Below are 19,623 nucleotides of genomic sequence, written 5' to 3' on the forward strand. Positions count from 1 at the left end.
CTGAACTAAGTGGATGGCTGCAAGAACAAAGGATTCTGACACCAAGAAGTTTGCACCAACCAGCCACACTCCCTCCCATTTTAGTATAAAATAAGCCTGAATTCTAACTTGGAGAAGATGGTTCTTTGGGGCACGAGGCCACCATCTTCTCTGTCTGTTGGCTTTCCAAATAAAGTCACACTTCCTTGTCCCAACACTTTGTCTCTAGAATTTTTGGCCAATCATGTGGTGAGCAGTACAAGCTTGGACTCGGTAACAATAGGAATTGCAGTTATTTATATCTAAGGCTCAGGCTGTTACACTTTTGAGGCCCAGTTTTTGAACAATGAAAGTGAGCAATGTTTTCTTCAGTTCCTTGTGGTTTAAATTTGTTTCACCAACTCTTGTCACAATGAAGTTAGTGCTGTCCTGCCTTTCGGGTGTGTTGATATTCATGACATCAGTCTAAGCCAAACTCCTAGTAGTGTTTGAACCCACCGTTTTAGCAGATTAAATTCAATGAAACAGGTATGTTATGAAATATTTTGGGGGAATAATATGGGAGAGTAATGGGTATGAATATGCTTTCCATGGTTCAAGTCTCCTTATCTAGACTCAAGCAAAATATCATTAGCAAGCTAGTGCTTAGTTTAATTAGATAATGAACAACTTTAGTACATGTGGGTAACATCATCAAGAGTCTTGAGCCTGAGCCAGGGACAACCCTTTAAAACATTACAACCATCAACCCAAGTGTGATTGTCCTCAAGCAAGCCTGTTTCACACCCTGGAAATCAATAACCACTTTAAAAAATTGTGTTAACATATGGAACCCCCAAACATAAAATACTTATTACAGGTTAAACTTATCAAGGGAAAAGTAGACCTCAAGGTCATTTAAATTGCAGTTTGCCAGGTAGTCCAATGACCAGATTGCAAGGAAAATCAGTATTTGCCTGTCAATTATAGGGTGGCCTACTCTTATGAAGGGTTTTAAAATAATGTGAGTTTAATGGACTTCTGCTTCTGGGAAGATGGAGTAATGTGATTTCCTCTATTTCTCCCACCAAGTACAACTAAAAAACCCTGAACATTATATATGAAGAAAATTTAGGAAGACTCTAAATGGTGGAAAGAAGAAAGCAAGCATGTACTAGGATCTTGAGACCCAAGGTGCAATGTTGGAGGTTTCCCTAGATTTTTCTTTTGCTTCTATAGCCTAGACTTGCTGCTGAAGGAGCCAGCAACCCAGAGAGACCAACTGGGGCAGACAAAATATTAGCTCCCATTTAGAAGCCTCGTCTTTCAAATCCAAGGGCCAGGAAAGGAACAACAGAATAAGGCAGAATACATTTAGACAATAACTGCTCTATACAAGCCAACAAAAAAACTTAAAAAAAAACTATGGCCACACTACCATCCAGACATACTGTAACAAGGTGCCCAAAACCTCCAGCCAGGGAGATGTCAACGGAGACCAAGTATGGAGCCTGGATTTTATTCCTTGTCACATAGTAACAAGCCTCTCCCCTTAGTATCAATGGTGACCACATGCCTAGTGGAGCCTTGATGTTCACCTCCCCCCACACCAGGCAGTAATGAGGGAACCCACCCACTCCCTGCAGGCATGGTGCCAGAGATGGCTTGAGACAGTCAGAACTTTAACCACCAGAGTCCTCCCTCCAACACACACATGCTGTGATGTCACTGGAAGTCACACAGAGAGGAGTAACAAGGTTTTCCTACCCCTCCCAGTCAGAGAGTATCCATGAAGAACTAGCAGGGAACCAGAATGCTCACCCCTCTACACCTAGGAGTAACAAGGAGCCTCCCTTGTCAATAGAGGTTTAGTGGGAAATCTGGATTCTACCGCTGCCTAGCAGTATTGAGGCAAAACCCACATTTCCCCTACTGGAACAGTGTCAGAGGAAGACAACTAAAACATAGGATTAAATAGGATTCATCATAATACCTAAAATGTTCAGGTTACAGTAAAAAATGTCTTGTTATACCAAGAAACAGGAAGATCTCAGATTGAATTAAAAAAGACATTCAGTAGATGCCAACACTGAGATGACAAAGATGTTAGAATTATTTGACAAATACTTTTAAGGAGTCATTATAATGAAAATCCTTCAAATAACAATTGCACATTTGAGACAAATAAGAAAATAGAAAGTCTCACTAAAAAATAGAAAGTCTTATTTAACAAGGAAATAGAAGATGTAAAGAAGAATCAAATGAAAATGTTAGAACTGAAAAATACAATATCAGACATGAGAAAATAATGAATGTGCACAATAATAAAAGGAAGGGAATAAGAAAAAGAATTAATCAACTTGAAACTCTAACAATAAAAACTACCTAATTTGAACAACAAACAACATAGACTGAGAAAAATATGAACAGAGGAACAGGGACCTGTGATTTTATAAGGAAAGATCAAGCATTCATATCTCTGGAATTCATGAAATAGATGAGAAAGAAAATGACTGAAAAAATACTCAAATAAATGGCAGAATACTTCCCAAGTTTGGTGAAAGATGTAATCCCTCAGATTCAAGAAACTCAGTGAAACCCAAATAGGATAACCCAAAGAAGTCCACACCATGACACATCATAGTCAAACTTCTGAAAACTAAAAAAAAAAAAAAAAAAAGTACTGAAAGCAGTAAGAAATAAATTACATCTTATCTGTAGAGGAAAAAATCAAATAACAGTGTATTTATTTGTCACCAGAAACCATTGAGTGGCTCAACATTTTTCAAGTGCTGAAAGAAAACAACTATGAACCCAGAATCTTATGTCCAGGGAACAAAGGCTTCAAGAATGAAAGAGATATCAAGACATTATAAGATGAAGGAAAAGTTAGGGAATTTGTCATCAGTATACACACCCTAAAAGAATGGAAGTTCTTTAAACAGAAAAGAGATTACAAAAGAAGGAATCTAGGAAAATCAGGAAGGAAGAAAGAACAACAATATAAGCAAAACTATGAGTAAATACAATATACTTTACTTTTTCTCTTGAGATTTCTAAATTATGTTTGATGGTTGAATCTGTCACACATTTGAGCCCTAACATACCAACAACTTCAACAGCTGAAAAAAAAATACTGATATGATTCTAAAAATATAAGGAGAAAATAATAATTAAGAACATTATATAATAAACTTAATTAAGATAGTTATATAATAAACAGGGAAAGGTAAAGGAACTTAAAGGGATGTAAGGTTTTTACACTTCACTAAAATTGATGAAATATCAGTAAACTATAATAAATTATATGTATATAATATAATGCCTAAAGAAACCATTAACAAAAGCTATACATAGAGATATATTCAAACACAAGATAAATCAAAAGAGAGTCCTGAAAATCATTCAAGAAACACACAAGAAGGTAGAGAAACGAAATTAAAAAAAAAGAGAGAACAGACAAAAGAAACAAAAATATATATTTGAGCTCTAATACATCAATAACTTTAACATTATATGTAAGTGGTTTAAATGCACCAATTAAAAAACAGAGGTTGACAGAGTGGATTAAAAATCATGACTGTACTATTTACTGTCTACAATAAACTCACTTCAAATATGATATAGGCATATATATTTATATTTATATATTTTTTCTTCCATTCTTTTACTTTTATTTCTATCTATCTATCTATCTAATATATAACAAAAGAAAGCAAGATAGGTTATATTAATATCAGATTAAGTAGACTTTAGAGCAAAGAAAATTATCATAAAGTGAGAAGAACATTATATAATGATAAAAGGGCCCATCCACTAGCAACATATAGCAATCCTTATCAACACTGTGTTTGTACCAAACAAGAGAGCTGTAAAATATATGAGGCAAAAACTGATAGAACTGGAAAGAGAAATAGACAAATTCACAATTATAGTTGGAAATGTCCACACCATTATTGATCATCTACTATATGCAAAGCACCAGTACTGTGAATGCAGTAGTGAAAAAGAAAAAGCCTGGTTCTCATGAAACTCATGGTCTATTGGGGGAAGACAAATACTAATTAATTAAATTTTTTTAACTTGACAGCATAATAAGTAGTACAAAGGGAATCTCAAAAACACCAAAAATGTAACCTCTCTTCTTCAAAATGTCCTATTTTTTAACAACAATAGGTAGACAAATATATAATTCCGAAGATATAGAATCTGTGGTTCTATTGTTGCACTTCCCAGGGATAACAAAGAGATTCATGTCAGTCCAGTGTAGACTGCAAACCCTGCCCACAGATGGCACAAGCTCACAGCCAGGAAGATAGAATTCTGTAGGTGCCTCTAATGTATTTATTTCTCCCCAAAACACAATTCACACCAATTCAGTCCCTGCTTTGCCTCCAGTTTCACCTGGGACTCTGATAAGACTTCCAAGAATGTAATGTAAACATATTATGAGAAGGGGTCAAGGTTAGGATGGGGAAAGCAAGACTTACCCCAAAGTGTTAGAAACTATCAAGCTGAGAAGGATTCTGACTTACCACGGTGTAGATCTGATGCTTCCGCCTTTTAGCCAGGTCAATTATGTTTACTCCATTGTAGTAAAGGTTTTCGATACATCCGTGGAAGTTTTTCTTTAAAAAGGTCCCAGGTTTGCCTGGTACTGGAATTCCTCCAAAACTAAGCTTTATGAGAAAGAAAAAAAGTCAACTCTTAGTTATAAGCTCTGAATGAACAGGAAAAGGAAAGTAAGCAAGTGAATTTCAGAAGATTCAACTGTAGCATGAGCCAAGTGGCTCAAATAATTATAGATGCCACTTGATTACACATTTAAAAGGATACTGATTAGGCCACGTAAAAATAACTATAATTGCTTGCTTTTTAAGAGCTTATTTTACAAAACTGTTTTACTTCCTTTCTGAACCCTTCTAATACTAAATAAAACAATAATTTACAGAAGGAGGAAAAAAAGAAAAGAAAATCAACATCTTTATATTTATCTCTTATGCAAATATCTGAGAGCGTACAAAGAAAAACCAAGGGACAAACAAAATATACCACTATTCGGACCTAGTTTATTCTGCATTGTACCAAAAACACCTTATGAACACAGTTGTTCCCAAATTACTTTTATAAAGACGAAAAATAGGAAACAATTCAAATATCCCATACATTTAAATAAATGGAGGAAAAACTCGAGAATTGATATGATAGACTCCTACTTAGTTAATAATGATGCTGAGTAAACATTTGTTATAAAGTGGAAAATGGGTGGAATGTTGATTGAAAAATGCAGGAGTTATAACTGGGTATAAAGTATGATGTCAACAACAAAACATGTGCTTACAATTTAGACTTGAAGAAATACACTGAACTATTAATGATAGTTGTCCCTGGGAAGGATATGGGTTACTAGTTTCCTCTACCACTTTTTTTTTTCCAGTAAAAATTACTACAAATTACTTTTGGAATGGAAATATTCTTTCAAAAACAAACCTGATTTGGTATGAATATTCCTCCTATTATACAAGAGAAGCAGAATATTTTCTTTAATCATGTTTATCCCAACATTATTTAATGAGTAACCCAGTTTTTCTTCAATGCTTTGAAATGTTACCTTTAGCATGTATTTAAACTACTTGAATGCTTAGTGTATTTCAGGAAGATTTGTTCTCCCAATCATAATGTCTTCGCCTCATATGAATAGCTATAGATAAAGCAAAGCTTACTTCCAGTTGTCTACTTTTTTTCCCCATAAGTTCCACACTATTTTTTAAAAATTGTTTCTTTATACATTGTAATATATGATAAGAGTGATTAATCCTGCTGCCTACTTCTATTTACCATTGTTTTACTCTAGATGATTATTTGATATTTTTGCCTTTAATTTTAAAGTTTAATTTCAAAATAATTTTATTTAAAATAATCTGTTGGAATTTTGAGGATTTGTTATTTCCATAAACACATTTACTTGGAGAAGAATAAACATTTTTGAAATATTTTGTCTTCCTATACAAGAACCCAGTGTCTTTTTCTATTTTCAAAATATTTTTGGTAAGGCCCTTCACTTAAGGTTATTATTTTATTTCTCTCGTTCACATATTCATCATTAACTTAATTCCAGTGAATTTCAAGCATTTAAAAATTTCCATTGTATGGAATCTAAAAAGCAAAACAAAACAAAAATGCGAACAACTCATAGATAAAGAGAACAGATTTGTGGTTGCCAGAGGTGGGGGAGTGGGGAGTGGGCGAAATGGCTGAAGAAGGTCAAAAAGTACAAGCTTTCAGTTATAAAATGAATAAGTCACTAGATGTAATGTACTACGTGGAGATTATAGTTAATAATACTGTATTATATATTTGACAGTTACTAAGGGAATAGCTCTTAAAAATTCTCATCACAAGAAAAAAGTGTTGTAATTATGTGTGGTAATGAATGTTAAATAGATTTAGTGTGGAGATCATTTTACAATATACACAAATATCAAATCATTATGTAATACATCTGAAACCAATATAATGTTATATATCACTTATGTCTCAAATTCCAGTGTAAATGAATTGTTTTCATTAATTAAACATTTATCAAGTAAATTATATATGCATCCTATTGTTTTCTCCATCCAGATACTCGTATATTAAATAATGTACATTTTAATTAATTTCATACAACTTTTCAAAGAAATAATCAGATGACATATTTAAAACACTTTACTCTTTTCAAGCCAAATTGTATACATTTTTTTGTTTCACTGTCCTGATCAAAACTTTCTAAAATATAGCCAAAACTTTTTAAACAACAATAAATAAGAATTATGGTATAGAACTTTGGAAAAAAGCCAAAAACAAAAAGGAACAGTACTTTTGTATATTTCCCAGTACATAGAATACTGATTCTGAATCCACATCACATTAGATATTCTTTAATCTCATTTACACATAAATTATTTAGTTGCTTATTTCTTGTTTGTTTGTTTGAAATGAGAAATGAATGCTCGGTTTTATCTATTGACTGGTCTTTCAAAAATTTATGTGACAGAGGGGCTTCCCTGGTGGCGCAGTGGTTGCGAGTCCGCCTGCCGATGCAGGGGACGTGGGTTCGTGCCCCGGTCTGGGAAGATCCCACATGCCGCGGAGCGGCTGGGCCCGTGAGCCATGGCCGCTGAGCCTGCGCATCCGGAGCCTGTGCTCCGCAACGGGAGAGGCCACAGCAGTGAGAAGCCCGCGTACCGAAAAAAAAAAAAAAAAAAAAAAATTCATGTGACAGAATACAAGGTATTTTACACTTAATCTATTGATGGGTTAAATTATATTAATAGATCAGAAATTAATAGATTCTCTTTGATTGAACCACACTATTTGTCTTCACGTATATGTGCTCATATTTTAAATAGTAAATGAATTTGAGCTCTAGTTTTCTTCTTTTGCCAAGTGTTTAGATCATGCCTAAATGTGTCTCTGAGTAAAACTCTGGGAGTTTTATCTTTGACTCTATTTAAAAATGACTCATAACTCTTGAGAAATATTCTGGAAAACTGAAAAAAAAATGAACCTGTTAATTCCACAAATACTTTGTAAAAATACTGCTCTGATAACTTCCTTGTTGACTTATTGCAGTATTCCAATGTTTTCAGTTTGAGTCATGTGGATTTAAAAAGATTCACTTCCCTTTTGTAATTGTATAAATCAAATTTATAAGGTTAAAATAAAGTTGACTATTTGTTACTTTTGTTTATTTTTAAAAAAACTTTATTATGTTAGAGCAGTTTTAGTTTCACAGCAGAATTGAGAGGAAGGTACAGAGATTCCCACATAACCCCTGCCTCTACACATGCACAGGACCCCCCGTTACCAACAGCTTCCACCAGTGGTTTATTTCTTCCAACTGGTGAGCCTGCAATCACACATCATCATCACCCAAAGTCCAGAGCCTACATTACGGTTTACTTTTGGTATTGTACATTCTGTGGGTTTGGACAAATGGAAAATTACACGCATCCACCAGTACAGTATCATATAGAATAGTTTGCCTCCTCTAAAAATCCTATTCTCTGACAATCCATCCCTCCCCCAGCCCCTGACTCCAATCCCTGGCAACCACTGATCTTTTTACTGTTTCAATAATTTTGCCATTTCCAGAATGTCATATTGTTGGAATCATACAGCATGTAACCATTTCAGTTTGGCTTCTTTCACTTAGTAACATGAATTGAAGGTTCCTCCATGTCTTTTTATGGTTTGATAACTCATTTCTTTTTAGTTCTGAATAATATTCCATTGTCTGTATGTAGCACAGTTTGTTTATACATTCACCTACTGAAGGACATCTTCGTTGCTTCCAAGTTCTGACAACTATGAATAATGCTGCTGTAAATATTCATGTTCAGGTTTTTGTGTGGATATAAGTTCTTATTCTCTTCTATAATTTATATAATTATAAATATATCACTATATATAATTTATATATAATGAAAATTTTATTCTTTTAATTTTTTTGACCATCTTCCTCAATTTTCAAAAAAAAATAATGTTCTACTTCACTCAGCTGTGATTTAGGAAAATATTAGTCATGGGGCAATATTTGAAAGGGAGAGAAGAAAATAAAAAACATTTCTTTTAAATAGCAAAAAAAAAAAGCATTTGAAGGATCTGGGTTAGAGCCTTTTCTAAGTGAAATAGTATGGAGGATAGTATATATTATAAAACTGTAATTTCCCATTACATGAAAGGAGAGCAAAACTCTTTCTAGTCTGGGTAGAGGATGTTAGGAGAAAATTGGCAGAGATAAGAGTTACATGGTGTGGGACCTGCTCTTTGGGTCTCTCTGGGAGATTGAAATTTGATGAGGTTTGGGTGAATGAGGACGGAGGTCACAAGATAGATTTTGGAAAACACAGGGAGTTATTTCTCCCCTGATTCCTACAACAATGATGACTGTAAGCCCATTAAAGAGGCTTCAAATTCAGCATGGCCTCAGAGCAAAACTTGTCTGGAAAACAGACAGGTTAGCAATGGCTATGAGAAGTAGCAAATGGAAGTTTCTGAGAGCTTCTTCTCAATGGCCTGATCACTGAAGCACTGTGTGAAGTAGGCTACTTGAGGTCCCCAGGGCTGTGAGAACAGGATGGGTAATATGGATGGACTGAGGATATAAGTGTGTCAAAGGCTGGTAGCTGATACGGAGGTCCAAGTGTCCAGGTGACTAGACCTCACAGCCTGAGCCCATTGCAGGTACCATGAACAGCAGCTACAGAGGCTGACACTTTACTCCCATGCTGGGCTATCCACAAGCCCGCAGACAGTGATCTGCCCATGGAAACAAAAAGGAGGAGCAAGAAGAAACCCCAATATAACACAGTATTTATACAATAGTACAGTAAGTTTTAAATAGGCATTAACTAGTTATCATTCATCAACATGGTTAGATTTTTCTGCTATCTGGGGAAGCAGGGACCGATACGCATATTGAATTCAGGTAGGGAGAAGAAGCAAAATTTCATTTCTGCACGTTTGGGTATGAGATTAAATTTTTAACCTGTTTTATATTTTAAATTTTTCATGTAGTTGAGAACTTGAGGCTATAATTGTACTACTGAATTATAGATTTAGTTCATTATCAGATTAGTTAGAATGGAAAAACTTGCTTCATATATTACTGATTTTCTTTCCTGCGTATATAGTATTGATTTTTCTAAATACTTCATAAACACTTGTAGGCTATACTTGGTATATACCTATTAATTTTACATTAATAATTATATCCATCAGATCATTTGCATTCATAATTTTATCTGATTTATCAAAATTCTGTGAATGAAAATCAAAATCTTGCTCTTAACTATGTTTCTGTCCATCAAGCCATCCACACAAGGATCACTGCTATGCATGACTGGCATGGTCAAATGATTATAGCAAATGTTTGCAAAAATTGAATATTGATCATATTCAAGCTCTTCTCCTGCTGAGTTCAGTTGGCATCTGAGTCTCACCCAAGTTCCCAACACCGGCTTTTCTCCTTGAACTCTGCCCATTAGTTTATTCTTCTAGCAACGTAACTGGAAAACCAATAACCACTTCTTTCAGCCTTGTTCTTGGGCCTCTGAGTCCCAGAAAAGGGCCTCTGAGTCCCTACAGCTCATGTCAGGACAGTGTCAGTCAACATCTAACTGCTAGAAATGAACTGTTTTGGTTTTTTGTATTTGATTGATATTTTATTTCATATATATATATATATATATATATATATATATATATATATATATATATAATCTGTTTAGTATAGGTGTTTTTAATTAGAAACCACAACATTTAGTACTTTACAATAGCCTTTATCTTTTTATCTTAATTTTTACTTTCAGTGGTACTAATTTTTCTACCTGTTTTCAGTTTACATAAATTTAATTGGGTATCTTTGTCCCCAGTTCCAACTTTAAAAAAATAATCATTTTGGTGTTTTCTGCTATACATGTGTTAATTGAAAACCACATATCATATGACTGGTGTTTGTTTATTAAGCAAATATGAGACTACTTACCACTTGAAGGAATTTAGAAAAAAATTTTGAATAATGCTATATTCTTTTCTTTTTAATTCTTTGGTTTTTTTTGGCTCTTTGGGTCTTAGTTGTGGCACGTGGAGTCTTCGTTGAGGCATGCAGGATCTTTCATTGTGGCACAGGCTCTTCATTGTAGCACGTGGGCTTCTCTCTAGTTGCGGCATGCGGGCTCTCTCATTGACGTGCACGAGCTCAGTAGTTGTGGCGTGTGGGCTTACTTGCCCCACAGCATGTGGGACCTTAGTTCGCTGACCAGGAATTAAGCCTCCATCCCCTGCGTTGGAAGGCATATTCTTTACCACTGGACCACCAAGGAAGTTCCTAGAAAACTTTTAAGTGTATTGCTATAATTATAAAGATGATCAATATTGCTTTATTCTACTGTTTGTTAATTTTTGATTATTGTCTCTTTTATGCTTTTTGCTATGTAGACTGTGTAATGTTTAGTCTTTATTTTTTTTACATCTTTATTGGAGTATAATTGCTTTACAATGTTGTGTTAGTTTCTGCTATATAACAAAGTGAATCCGCTACATGTATACATATAGCCCCATATCCCCTCCCTCTTGCATCTCCCTCCCACCCTCCCTATTCCACCCCTCTAGGTGGTCACAAAACACCGAGCTGATTTCCCTGTGCTATGTGGCTACTTCCCAGTAGCCATCTATTTTACGTTTGGTAGTGTATATATGTCCATGCCACTCTCTCACTTCGTCCCAGCTTACCCTTACCCCTCCCCGTGTCCTCAAGTCCATTCTCTACATCTGCATCTTTATTCCTGCCCTGCCCCTAGGTTCTTCAGAACCTTTTTTGTTTTTTTTTTAAGATTCCATATATATGTGTTAGCATACAGTATTTGTTTTTCTATTTCTGACTTACTTCACTCTGTATGACAGACTCTAGTTCCATCCACCTCACTACAAGTAACTCACTTTCATTTCTTTAGTCTTTTTAATAAAATGACTTGGAAGATAATCCTGTGATTATCTAGCTTTTCAAACTACAGTTTTGGATTACTGTCTACGAAGCCCAGATTTGTTGGTTTTTTTTTCTCCAACCCCAACTTGTTTTGAATTTTGATTACTTAAACTATTATTATTATCAGTTAATCTGCAAATCTATTTTTCTACTTTGAAACCCTTTTTTTTAAAGAAATTCTATTTTGTGGCAATTTGTTACAAAATTGCATAAATTTTTGAGCTGTATCAACATCCATCTTTAGCTTTTCACAGTGAAGTGGTTAGAATCACGGTTTCAGGAGCTTCTCTGGCTGGATTTAAAACTGGATCTGCTCTTCTGTGGGACCTTGGGTAAAATACCTAACTGTTGTGTGATTCATTTTCCTCATACATAATATGATATGATAATACTGATCTCATATAAACAATGTAGCTTGATTGGATTAATGTGAAAATTAAAAGATTTCCTACCAAGGACCTACTGTATAGCACAGGGAACTATATTCAATATCTTGTAATAATAACCTATAATGGAAAAGAATCTGAAAAATAATAGATATATACAATAGATATATACATATGTATATATGTATATATACATATGTATATATATGAATCACTTTGCTGTACACTTGAAACTAACACATTGTAAATCAACTATACTTCAATTTAAAAAAAATGATTTCCTACCCTGAGACATTTTGAAGGGCTCATGGCATGTAGCCTTTGCTGTTTGCAGGATTGTTCTTACCAGCAGCAATTTCTCATTTAAGAGGTTCTTCCCAAACAGTGTTTTGCAGACTTATTTTCAACAATTTCTGAATAAAAACTATATGGATACTAACTTTGCTAATATTTTACAGTCTGAAGTTTGCTATATTTTACACTGATGTTTTACATCAATAGCAATTAAACTGAGTAACTTTTCTTTTTTGAATTAATAAACAAACACACATTTTCTCTGAAGTCTTTTAGAAGTTTCCTTCTGGTTTTCAGATTTTCAGAACACTGGAACTAAATATGTTGTGTCTTCCTTTGAAAAGGTCCTTTGATCATTTCTACCTTGATATTTATTTGAGAGGAAAAAAGAAAAAAAGAAAGAGAGAGAGAACTTGCTAGAACTATCTGATCAGTATCTATTTTCAATGAATTTTTTCAAATTTAGGAAAACTGGTCATTGAACTGTTGAGTGTCAAATTCTATGTAACTTGTTCTTTGGGTAGGAGGCATATTTCAGGCTCACGTTCTTCTGCATTCTTCTTATTCAGTCAGCATTCTAAAAAGTATTGTTTATTTTTGTTTATTTATTTGATTTCCTAAATGTCTACCCTAAAATTACAGAGCTTTTCTCAGTTACTTCAGTGGCTGTGTTGTATAAACTATTCTCTTTAACATCTCACAAATATATCTCTATTGTGTTTATGATTGCCCCTGTACTTCCTTTAAACTTGAATGGGTCTCCTTGAATTAATCTTTGTTTTAAGTCAAGCCTAGCTGTAGTCTACAAACCTCTTCATTCACTGATTTGTTTGTCTGGGACACTGATGATATGATTTTGCCTTTCCATTCAGACTCAGGCATATTTCATCATGGGGCACATACTGATGGTACTGAATACAGATTATATTTCAGGGCACATCATTTGCATGAAGTAGCCCAAAGGCATTCAGTATAAGCATCAGAGAGCTGGAAATCCAGTTTCCATTAGATCATGGGCTCCTATAACACAAAACAGTTGTGTCACTATAAGGGAACCAGATGCCATGAGCCAGTTCTCTCCAGATAGCAATATGACAAATTCACATTTTTTTAAAGTCCTGGCTTAAGGGACATTATCTCAATAATCCCTACCCTGATCAACATATCTAAAGTTGCAACCTGTTTCCCTCAATATTAGAATTCCCAATCCCATTACCTAGATCTATTTTTGTTCTTTCTATAGCATTTGTCATCTTTCTTGCCATGTAATTTATTTATTTGTTATGGGTATTGCTTATGGTTTGTCTCTCCTGCTAAAACACAATCATCACAAGTGTAGGTGCTTGTTCTTTTCATGGACATATTCCAAGCACATAAAATGATGCCTGATACATAATAGATGCTGAATAAATATTTGTTGAATGTTTTGGTAAATCTCTCTAAAAAAAGTTTCTCAAGGACACAGACCACATCTTATTCATTTTTGAATATTTAATGCAAGAGGTATGACTCAAACATAAAAGATTCAACAATTAATTGTTGACTCAGATCAAAAAAGAGCATTAGCAATTTACTTCTAAAATGTGGCTGCTTTCTTTTCTTACTTTTCTTATTTGTTTGCTCTTGGAAAATTGCATGGTGAGCCTTTTATTGATCTTAGTGGTCAACAAAACCAGGTGTTAGATTGTAAAGTTTCACTCACAGTCTGAGTGTCTTGGTCCATCTGGGAACCTGGTGGGTTTTCTGGTGTCACAGGTGGGCTCCAACTGGATGAATCCCAGGAGAAAACACACTTTGATGTTAAATGTATGAGGTCCTAGAAGCTGCCACTCTCTTTTCCTTTGATCTCATTCCTCTTCTATTGTCTGGAATTTGCTTGTCTCTTTTTCAGTCTTTGATGTTACTTTTCTGGCAATGAGTTCATTCCTCCTTATTGGGTTTTTTTCTCTGGTCCTGTTTGAATTTGAGAGTCTTCTTGTTCTAAAGATTCCTTTTCCTGTCAGACTTGTATTTCTGATACATTTGAAGTTTCTCATTAGTGAATATTTGTCTCACTTTTGTTCTGATAGCCTATTTTTGTACTGGAAAATATATGAAAAAGGATGCAAACGGCTGTCTTTTTTTTTTTTTTCCACACTTTAAAACTTACACCGGCTTGGTGTTTGTTGAATTATACATAGAGATCATGGGCCTTCTGGAGGAAGGCTGTCAAAGGTAGATGAATTTCTGCCAATTCAAATGAGACCAGAAATCCCAATTTTCTGATGGTACCTCTTGATTTTTAAATATTGGCCTGAATTCGAATAGTTAACAAAAATACTAAATGGGCCAAATAAGATGAGGGTAGTCCAAATTGTTCCCCGTGTGACCAATTTTTGGCTTCTGCTCGACTGTTTGGTTTGATCAATGACTCAGATTGGAACTTCTTTGGAACTTCTGATCTCTATAACTCTTAAGGGGGTGTAGTGCATATTATCTCTTATTTTTGTCCCTATTTTGGGATTATATATTGAGATGAGGTGACTTGTTTTCATATATTCACTTCTTTATTCCTTCTATACCTTATTCTTTCACAAATTCCCAGCATCCCTTTATTTCTGCATGATATAATTGTTCACTTCTGTTTTGGGAGGGAAAAGAGTGAGTGATATCTGACCCAGATGCAACCCTGCATTGAATAGGAGGAAGCATTGATCCTGACAGCAACTCATTCATGGCCATGCTTCCTGCCTGTGTTTCAGGTCCACAGCTACCCACCTCCACCCTGGCTTTGGCTCCTGACCCAAGCCCAGCTGTTGCTCCTTACACTTCAGTTGAATTTGGCCTCAGCATCTCTCTTAGATAAGGTTTTCTTTTAGTAATAACAATAGTGGCATTTCAATAGGCACATGAAAACATGCTCAACATCACTAACTATTAGAGAAATGCAAATCAAAACTACAACGATGCACCACTTCACACCAGTCAGAATGGCCGTCATCAAAAAGTCTACAAGTAATAGATGCTGGAGACAGCGTGGAGAAAAGGGAACCCTTCTACACTGCTGGTGGGAATGTAAGTTGGTGCAGCCAATATTGGAAACCCCCCATAGTTTCTCAACTGTGGAAACAATATGGAGCTTCCTTAAAAAACTAAAAATAGAACTACCATATGATCCAGCAATCCCACTTCTGGGCATATATCAAGACAAAACTCTAATTCAAAAAGATAAATGCACCCCTATGTTTATAGCAGCACTATTCACAATAGTCAAGACAAGGAAACAACCTAAATGTCCATCAACAGATGAATAGAAAAAGATGTCTTACATATATACAATGGAATATTACTCAGCCATAAAAAAGAATGAAATAATGCCATTTGCAGCAACATGGATACAACTAGAGATTATCATACTAAGTGAAGTAAGTCAGAAAGAGAAAGACAAATACCATATAATATCATATGTGAAATCTAAAAATCTAAGATATAACACAAATGTTTTAAAATAGAAACAGACTTACAGACATAGAGAACTGACTTGTAGTTGCCAAGAGGGAGGTGGGGTGGAGGAGGGATGGATTGGGAGTTTGGGATGCAAACTATTATATAGAGAGTAGATATACAACAAGGTCCTACTGTACAGCACAGGGAATCCTATTCAATATCCTGTGATAATCCATAATGGAAAAAAATATTTAAAAAAGAATATATATATAATTGAATCACTTTCCTGTACAGCAATAATTAACACAAGAACTGTACTTCAATAATAAAAAAAAATATATAGTGGCATTTATGGACTGGTTTTATACAACGGGCCTTATGCTTAGGGCTTACTTTCACTATTCTTTTCTTTAACTTTTTAGTTATATATTACTATATATTACTATTCGCTCCACTTGAAAGCTGATGAAAATGATGGCATACAGAGGTTTAACAGCTTGACTAAGGCCTTAGAGCCCAGGGGTGCAGTTGTAGCCCCTCTGGTCCTACACACACTGCCTCGCCTCCAGCTACTTCTATTCCAGTTCCATTGAGGAACCATCTCCGTGAAGACAAGGGTGAACAACTGGCCTTGGTTGGCCTGAAACTTCCTCATTTTTAAAACTGAAAGTCCCAGGCTCACTGACACACTATGCCCCTAACCTAGGCAGCCTGGCATGCACTTGTTGAGCCTTCTGCTGTCCCCACTATCGGGAAGAAAAGGAGACGTGATGGAAAGTTATAGTAGTGGAAACCTCCAATAGTTTCTCAATAGCATAAATCAGCCCCTCCTATTTCCTCTGCCAGAGCCACTCAATGCTCTCTACCTACTAGCAGGTTTCACAACAGGGGCTGGATTCAGACCATCTTTCTAATTCTTACCGTGAGTGCTGCTCCTGGCCGAAATCTGGTCCATTGCTAGTCTAGGGTTCCTTTCTCTAAATGGATATCTTTTTACAGATTCACAGACACCAGAGTCTGAAACAGCCTGATTGGTTCAGCACATATTTATTTATTCATTTTTGTCTGAATCAATTTACAAAATTTTAACCTTAGGCTAATTGGATAATGGGGGACTTCCCTGGTGGTGCAGGGGTTAAGAATCCACCTGCCAGTGCAGGGGACACGGGTTCAAGCCCTGGTCCAGGAAGATCCCACGTGTCACAGAACAGCTAAGCCCATGAGCCACAACTACTGAAGCCCGCATGCGTTGAGCCCGTACTCTGCAGCAAGAGAAGGCTGCGTGCGCACCACAATGAAGAATAGCCCCTGCTCACTGCAACTAGAGACAGCCTGTGTGCAGCAACAAAGACCCAATGCATCCAAAAATAAATAAATAAATAAATTAATTAATTTTAAAAATTGGATAATGGAGTAAATCATGTATATTTCAGCATTCGAGCAAGAACTCATTGGAAATTCTAACTTCAATATATCCCTACCCACTACATTCAGGCTAGAAGGGCACCTGCGGTGGAGCTGACACCATAGAGAGCCCCCCTCTGACCAACCTCTGGTCACATCCTGCCTCATAGGGGTGGTGTTTGCAAACCAAGGGGAAATGACAATAAGAAGCTGTCATCACCCTCCTAAACTTAATCTTCCTACCCAGCTCCCCAGAGTTTCCTTCCTGAACAGCTCTGAAACAGCTTTAAGGGCCTGAACTATTCTCCCCACTGTCTGTCCTCCTGAGGATGGACCATGGACCCATACATAGGTCCCAGGAGTGGCCAAAGGGGTTTCCACTGTGGACAGGGCTTGGACATGTGGGATGTTCATTTGTCAAAGAAGGAAGTAGAACAGATTTTATTCAACTGTTTGTTAGCTTATTTGTAACTTTTGAAATATTTAGAACTATGCTATGTGGACCCCATTAGGACTCTCTCCTCAGGCCCTATGAGTATTCAAGTTGGGCCACTTTATAATATTTTATTGATGATGACAATCATTTAGCCTAAGTTCACCTGTCCTCAGAATGTCTTATTAAATAGTTAAAAACCTACCACCACACCCCTAACTGCGGCTAAAATAATACTATAAGGAATTTTATCAAGTGTTCTCTTACTTCCTCTTAATAAAAACAATATTTGGGGTATAATACTAGAATTGGCATATTCCCCTCATCATGTTCTACACAATTAGTTTACTTTTCAATATGTACATCTCACTGTTATAAAACTTGGAGAAACATGCAATTAGCAAGTTCACAGATCAAAAAATTTTAAATTTAAAACTAGACAGAAAAATGGCACCAAGGAATGTGGTTTCAAGTCTTATATACATGCAGAGGCCAGGATAAGGACCACAGCCTGTGCTTGGATCTTGAGAGATTATCCCTCCTTCAGAGAGAAATGCTATCACCAGAATGACTTCTGGTGATTGGCTACACATACCTAGACTCAAATTCTGTTTCTGTTACTCGATGACTTGAGGAATAGGAATGGGAGGGTCATTAATCACTCTTATCTTTTATGTCTGTGATATAGAATGTAATAATCTCCCTCACTAGGCTGCTTGAGGGACTCAACAAAATCACAAAATGCCACACAAAATAGGAGCTTGGTTGTTTTCTTCCATTGTTTTCCCCTTATTTCCTCTTTGCACCTACTTATTTCCCTTTTCCTTATTTTATTTTCTTCCATTTATTTCTCTCTTTCTACCATAGTCTTCCAACTGACTTTCCCACCAAACCTCAAAAAAAGGACCAATAACAATTATACTACCACATGATATGATCTGCAAAACAGTTACCCTTCTGATCTGTAGTTATTTTGATCACCCAATGAAAAGTTGTATTATGTCCAGCCAGTCCTTTAATCATGTCTGAGCTCCAAGAGGAGGTCTATTAGGGCAGTACTAAACCAAAGTAAGGGCAGCCATAGGTGGTCTCTGACTATGGTGACCCATCAGGAACGCCTTATGGGAAGAAAAGTAGGGTGTAAATTGGTATCTTTATAATGCACAGAAATAAACTTTTAAAATTTACTTAAATATTTACTGAGTATGTATTATGTACCAGATACAAATCTACAGAAATAGAGTAAAAAAGAAAATCTTGACCCTTCAGTTCTATGGCTGGGTTGGGGATGAAGAGATAGACAATTAAAAATAAGTAAATTTTGGGACTTCCCTGGTGGTGCAGTGATTAAGAATCCGCCTGCCAATGCAAGGGACATGGGTTGAAGCCCTGGTCTGGGAAGATCCCATATGCTGTGGAGCAGCTAAACCCATGTGCCACAACTGCTGAAGCCCCCTTGCCTACAGCCTGTGCACCACAACAAAGAGTAACCCCCACTCACTGCAACTAGAGAAAGCCCACACATAGCAACAAAGACCCAATGCAGCCAAAAATGAATAAATAAAATATTTTTTAAAGTAAATTTTATATACAAAATAGATAACCTACAAGGTATAGTACATGGAACTATACTCAATATTTTATAATAACTTATAAGGGAAAAGAATCTGAAAAAGAATTAGCACAACACTCTAAATCAACTGTAAGTCACTAAAACAATAAAGTATACAATATGATGAAAACAATAAAAAGTAAAATAAAAATTTTCAACTTCAATAAAAAGAATATGTATAACTGAATGACTTTGCTGTACACCTGAAGCCAACACAACACTGTAAATCCAACTAACTTATTTTTTACTTCAACTAAAAAAATTAATTTTATAACATATTATAAAGTGACAAGTGTTTTTGAAGAAACACTATGAATAAAAATAAATTAGAAGATGTGATTTTAGAAGTAAACTTAAGGAATACCTTTTAAAGTCATGTATTCATTCTATTGCCTCAGTTCTTTCTTAAAGTACTTTTTTTTGCATGTGGTACAAAATTCAAAATGTTTCAGAAGAGTACACAGCAAAGAATAAAGCTTTTTTCTTTGTTGATCCCACTTTCTTCTGATCTGCTTATTCGTATCCTTCCAGAGATTTCTGTGGGTCTATGCATTTTCAAGTCTATATATTCTTTTCTATT

The 19,623-nt window shown here is 35.5% G+C and overlaps 1 protein-coding gene across 2 annotated transcripts in view; it reads right to left on the minus strand.

The window, feature by feature from the left end:
* Positions 1–19,623, minus strand: part of CNTNAP5 (contactin associated protein family member 5) — a gene marked incomplete at both ends in the record, with an annotated part of 875,910 nt that overhangs the window by 415,586 nt on the left and 440,701 nt on the right. Inside the window, one exon of one of the 2 annotated variants that reach the window (XM_079710301.1) lies at positions 4,497–4,637. In XM_079710301.1, the coding sequence (XP_079566427.1) occupies positions 4,497–4,637 (141 nt within the window). Of the gene's footprint in view, positions 1–4,493; positions 4,638–19,623 lie in introns of both variants that reach the window. The other variant, XM_079710300.1, reaches the window with a different exon arrangement.

The sequence above is a fragment of the Hyperoodon ampullatus genome (genome assembly GCF_949752795.1).
Source record: "Hyperoodon ampullatus genome assembly, chromosome: 8".
In the NCBI taxonomy this organism is placed as follows: domain Eukaryota; kingdom Metazoa; phylum Chordata; class Mammalia; order Artiodactyla; family Ziphiidae; genus Hyperoodon; species Hyperoodon ampullatus.